This window comes from Mizuhopecten yessoensis, unplaced genomic scaffold (assembly GCF_002113885.1).
Source record: "Mizuhopecten yessoensis strain PY_sf001 unplaced genomic scaffold, ASM211388v2 scaffold7409, whole genome shotgun sequence".
NCBI lineage: Eukaryota > Metazoa > Mollusca > Bivalvia > Pectinida > Pectinidae > Mizuhopecten > Mizuhopecten yessoensis.
Genome location: NW_018407033.1, coordinates 73,380 through 79,172, shown reverse-complemented (window position 1 = coordinate 79,172; position 5,793 = coordinate 73,380). Strand labels below are relative to the sequence as shown.

Sequence of the window (5,793 nt, the reverse complement as noted above, 5' to 3'; positions counted from 1 at the left end):
GAAGTAGACTTATAATAGAATACGCTAATGAGCATAGAAGTAGACTTATAATAGAATACGTTAATGAGCATAGAAGTGGACTTATACTAGAATACGTTAATTAGCATAGAAGTGGACTTATAATAGAATACGCGAATGAGCATAGAAGTAGCCTTACACTAGAATACGTTAATGCGCATAGAAGTAGACTTATACTAGAATACGTTAATGAGCATAGAAGTGGACTTATAATAGAATACGTTATTGAGCATAGAAGTAGACTTACACTAGAATACGTTAATGAGCATAGAAGTAGACTTATACTAGAATACGTTAATGAGCATAGAAGTAGACTTATAATAGAATACGTTAATGAGCATAGAAGTAGACTTATAATAGAATACGTTAATGAACATAGAAGTAGACTTATACTAGAAAACGTTAATGAGCATAGAAGTAGACTTATAATAGAATACGTTAATGAGCATAGAAGTAGACTTATACTAGAATACGTTAATGAGCATAGAAGTAGACTTATACTAGAATACGTTGCTATGGAGTTATTCCTGTAGGACATTTTACTATCGATAAAGATGTTTGTTTGGAAATTAGTGTCCGCGAAGTGTTATTGGAATTACAACACTTCGAGTGTTCTATCGGGTGGGTATCGGTATAAAGTACCCGGATGTTGTGATGCCCGCGAAAGCCGATTTATATTCATGTTTGTATATGTCGCTGAACTATATCAAATATGTGTAATGCAATATGTCCCAGAGCAACAACAAAGCATTATTCATGTTTACCCATGACATATGTCAGTACCTGATCAGGACAAGTTACAATACGTACAAAGTTTATTTTAAGGTTACATAGGCTGGACATCTTGCTAGTAATGTTTCGCACCCACTACAAATCAACCTCTACAACAAGTACCTTTTGCAAATATTTATCTTAGTTTAGGTGTGAAATTATTACGCTCTGCAAGTGAGGTTAAAGCTATATCATCGTATCGCTAAAGAAAACTGTCTCACATCCGTATATAATTCTACGTCTATTGTTTTACGTCACACAGACAGCGCTGAGATGCATACATGCAGACGCCACTGTTCTTTCTACGAAAAGCTTAAACGATCTGGTTACTCGTGCAGGAGACTCTATGGTGAGGAGTGTTGTAATTGTTAAGACGATTTGCAGCTCGTCAATTGATAACGGTGACAAATCGCAGATATATAGAACCCTCATGATTAAGCATGTATTGAATGTCAGAACAAAGACGGTTCCTAAACGCGTTAATGCAGACAAAGCGAATCGACGTCGACTAAACACATCCTCCTTGGAGCTGTTCCTTTTGTTGTGTATCAAATCACTTGATTGTTAATCAAACCTACATTCTATTCATTGACACATTTGTTTAACCCAAATGTAGAAAACAATTAGAAGGACCAGCAGTATGGTACAGTGCAATTCAGTTTAGGCATACTATATGTATAACCACATTTTATAGGTGTGTGTCTGAGGTTTATCTCCCTTGTGTGTGTCTGAGGTTTATCTCCCTTGCAGTGTCTGAGGTTTATCTCCCTTGTGTGTGTCTGGGGTTTATCTCCCTTGTGTGTGTCTAAAGTTTATTTTCCTTGTATGTGTCTGAGGTTTATCTCCATTGTGTGTGTCTGAGGTTTATCTCCCTTGTGTGTGTCTGAGGTTTATCTCCCTTGTGTGTGTCTAAAGTTTATTTTCCTTGTATGTGTTTGAGGTTTATCTCCATTGTGTGTGTCTGAGGTTTATCTCCCTTGTGTGTGTCTGAGATTTTCTCCCTTGTGTGACATTGCAGGAAGCCAGGGCTAAATATCGAATGACGTTTGCTGACGCTTCTCACAAAATGGCGCTGATCTCCAAAGACAAGAAAAAGAGCATTCAGAAAGCACGAGAATATTATGAATTAAGGGAAGAGGCGAAAAAGGTTTGTATACGTTTTCGTCAAAGCGACGATGAAATTGATCTTTCACAAGATATTTCGAGACATTTTTTGTAATGTTCTGATTGTGAGGTAAAGACGACAGCATATTTTCTCGTCAATGTGTTGTTTTGTATGAAGGTAAATCATTTGCATCTTTATTTAAACATCCATATCCTAACAGCATAAGACAAAAACACGCCAGGTCTTTAATTGTTGAGATTGTGAACGAAGTGCTCAGTTGAGTTTGTATTGCCATTATTGCGCCTGCCAGACTACATGGTGATATTCTTCCTCGCCGGTTTACAGGTACAAAGCGAGTCGTTAAAGTCAGCACGTCAGTACCAGTCCGCCATTGGGATTTACCGGGCTGCCAAGGAAACAGTGGCTCTAGCCGAGGAACGCCTGTTACAGGGCGGGGAGGTTCAGCTGACCTCAGCATGGCAAGAGATGCTTAACCATGCAACAATACGGGTAAGTTTCGTCCAACTAGATTCAGGTGACTCAGCTGACCTAAGTGTGTCTGTGGAGTCTCGCCCATACGACAATTAGGTAAAGTTTGTCTATCTCTCAAATTGCCCCTTTATATTAAATATATTTGAACCTCAAAAGTACATTTAAACAATAATTTCATTTTATAATTCTTAGAGTAAAAACCAATATGTATATGCAATCGTATGACAATTATAAGAAACGCATAAATCCATAAACGTGTTCTAAGATGTGTCTACACTATCTTTTTTTTTCAGGTTCAAATATTTTATTTCCTCGGCAAGTGTTTACGGAGGAAGCCAGGGTTGAGGAGCCCTGGGATCTTCCCCCTTTACAATGTTTTGTCCTCTCATAGGAGGGTTTTCGTTCAACATTCATCTTTCTGTCACTTTCTTTCATCATATTTCATAAATTTAGTAAATTTAGTTGAGGTACTAAAACATTTGAACCTAACATAAAGGACGAACACTTACTTACACACTACATGTACATATAATAACATGTATACAAACATACACACACATATATATATACATTCATCTACACAAAAATTATAACATAAATAAACAAATTTGCACACAAACATACATTTGAAAACATGAGACAACACTAACATAAATAAATATAAATTATGTGCAAAAATTGTCTATTCTCCGGTTGTGTAATAAAGAAGATTAAGGAAAGAAATGGTCTCTATAGATATTTGATTTTGTACAAAACATACTTATGAATAAAAAAAAAAAAAAAATAACTGTTATTGTGCATATAATATGGCATATTGTCAGGGTGTCCCCATCAATGGGGACCATTTTCTCCAATATCCTATAAACCTATCTGACTCATATTTACTATTTGAAATGTGTTTTTGTACTTTGTATGTTTCCTTAATTACATTGAGAAGTGCTAATATAGATAGTTTATTTTTAAAACATTTTGTTTTATAAATATAATATTTAATTACCAAGTTTATTAAATTGTCAACTTCCGCATCTGGTTCGTCTGCACAAATTATACCAAAAATAAATTGTTTTTTATTCAATGAGTAGTTGATATGAAAAATTTGGGTTAACCTCTCAAAATTATGAAGCAATCTTTTAACTTCTTGGCAGTCCCATAGAATGTGTTCAATAGTTTCCCGATGTGTTTTACAGAAAGAGCAAAATGAATTTTCAACTAATCCCATTTTAAATACAAGAGAGTTAGTAGTTAGAATGTGATGATTGATCCTGTACTGAAACCATTGTAGTTTAGAGTTTTTAGTGATTCGGAAAGGAAGTTTATAGATCTGTTTCCATGACTCCTCACTGATAGTATAATTTTCCCACTTTTGTTTGCCAGTTGGTATAACATTGTTTTTACAAAGTATATTGTACATGTCTTTAGCTCCTTTCTTACTTTTAAGTATAATTATTAAGTTCAATGGGATATATGGGTACGGTACTGATATATGTGTATTAAATTGTTGAAATTGATGTAGGTCTTTTGAAATTACAGATACTAAGCCCTGGTATTTTAGAAAATTGCATCGTATATTATATCACTATCTTAGTGTGGCCATACTATGTATACACTTTGTCTGTATAAACTGGATGAAACGAAGGATAGTGGTACGTAATTTTGAGACCTACATTTCCCATGGACATTTATAATTTAATGTCATTGATGAAACCGGCAATATAAACATAGCTTTGGATCTTAAATCCAACGCTACTAGACCCGCATACCACTTCATACAAGTATTGACTTTTGCTGTCGCAGCAACTTTCCCCGGAATATAATTGGAATTTTGAATCTATTTCAAATTGTTTAAATTGTTTTAGAATGCAAATTGAAAATAGTTTTCATGATATAACTAGTATGAAGTAATTTACAATCTTTCATCTATATAACTTTGTATTCACAATAAGCAGAAACAATTGATGTCGCAATTTGATAATGACATGTAATCGTTTGATTGAATTTGAAATCACATTACGAACGTTAATATTGATTTCATCTACATCCACATGACAAATGAAACGTTCCGGCAAAGACAAAAAAAAAAGGCACATAGACAAATACATATATGCAAATATGCATCCATACTACGACACTCGCCCGTCCAGTGGTTAATTTCATCCTTTAAGTTGTACGTTATTGTTGCAGCTGTCTCACCATTCAGCCTCTGTGCCCCTATACAAACGTGACAAGATCCTTAGTGAAAGACACTATACATGTTCTATCATAAGTCGTACAAGAACAAACGCTAAAAGGAGTGCTTCTGAAAAAAAGTTGGTGTACAGTATTGAGCTAATCATATGTTCCATAAATATAGAACAGCAGTCCCCAAACAAAAGCAAATGCTGGGGAGGAAATGGCATCCTGATCAATGGTGAATATAGTCTTACGAACAATATCGACCCTGGATATAAACACTTTCCTACCTTAATCACTATGTTCAAATCGAAATTGGTCCCATCAATTGTAATTGGTCCCATCAATTGTAATTGGATTTCCTGTATGGCTGTGTATTTGAAATTGACATTCAAGGTTAAATTGAACATCGAGGTTTTGTTACAATCTTTGTATAAGGAAGATTTCCTTGTATTAGAAATAGATATTTGTTAAGGTACAACGGTAAATAATCAATTAAAGAAAATCTGAAACAACCCTGAACTGTTCGTCCCTTGACATTAAACATGTGTTTCTTTCCAATTTATTTCTGGAAGTAAAACGCACAACAAGCGCTTAGTAACATTTGTTAAATCAAAGGAGGGAAACATTCCAGAGGGTGAACATTCCAGAGAGTGAACATTCTACAGGTTAAACAATCCAGAGAGAAAACATTCTAGAGGGTAAACATTCTAGAGGGTAAATATTCTAGAGGGTAAACATTCCAGAGGGTAAATATTCTACAGGGTCAGAGGGTGAACATTCTAGAGGGTAAACATTCCCGACGGTAAACATTCCAGAGGGTGAACTTTCCAGAGGGTGAACATTCCAGAGGGTGCACATTCCAGAGGGTGAACATTTTAGAGGGTAAACATTCCAGAGGGTAAACATTCCAGAGGGTAAACATTACAGAGGGTAAACATTCCAGATGGTAAACATTCCAGAGTTTAAACAATTCAGAGGGTAAACATTCTAGAGGGTAAACATTCCATCGGAGTTTTCATTCCAGAGGGGAAAATATTCCAAAGGGTTAACATTTCAGTTTATGTTAATTCTGTTGGAAGCTGTGTTGACCTAGATATCAGTTTATGTTAATTCTTTATGAAGCTGTGTTGACCTAGATATCAGTTTATGTTAATTCTGTAGGAAGCTGTGTTGACCTAGATATCAGTTTATGTTAATTCACTATGACGCTGTGTTAACCTAGATATTAGTTTATA

General features: G+C 35.1%; 1 protein-coding gene across 1 annotated transcript in view; it reads left to right on the top strand.

The window, feature by feature from the left end:
- The first annotated feature begins 1,063 nt into the window (after nt 1-1,063).
- Nucleotides 1,064-5,793, top strand: part of LOC110453509 (SH3 domain-binding protein 5-like) — a 29,979-nt gene continuing 25,249 nt past the window's right edge. The window contains exons 1-3 of the mRNA XM_021502464.1: nt 1,064-1,138; nt 1,808-1,936; nt 2,240-2,404. Coding sequence (XP_021358139.1) covers nt 1,136-1,138; nt 1,808-1,936; nt 2,240-2,404 — 297 coding nt within the window. The 5' untranslated portion in view covers nt 1,064-1,135. The remainder of the gene's footprint in view (nt 1,139-1,807; nt 1,937-2,239; nt 2,405-5,793) is intronic.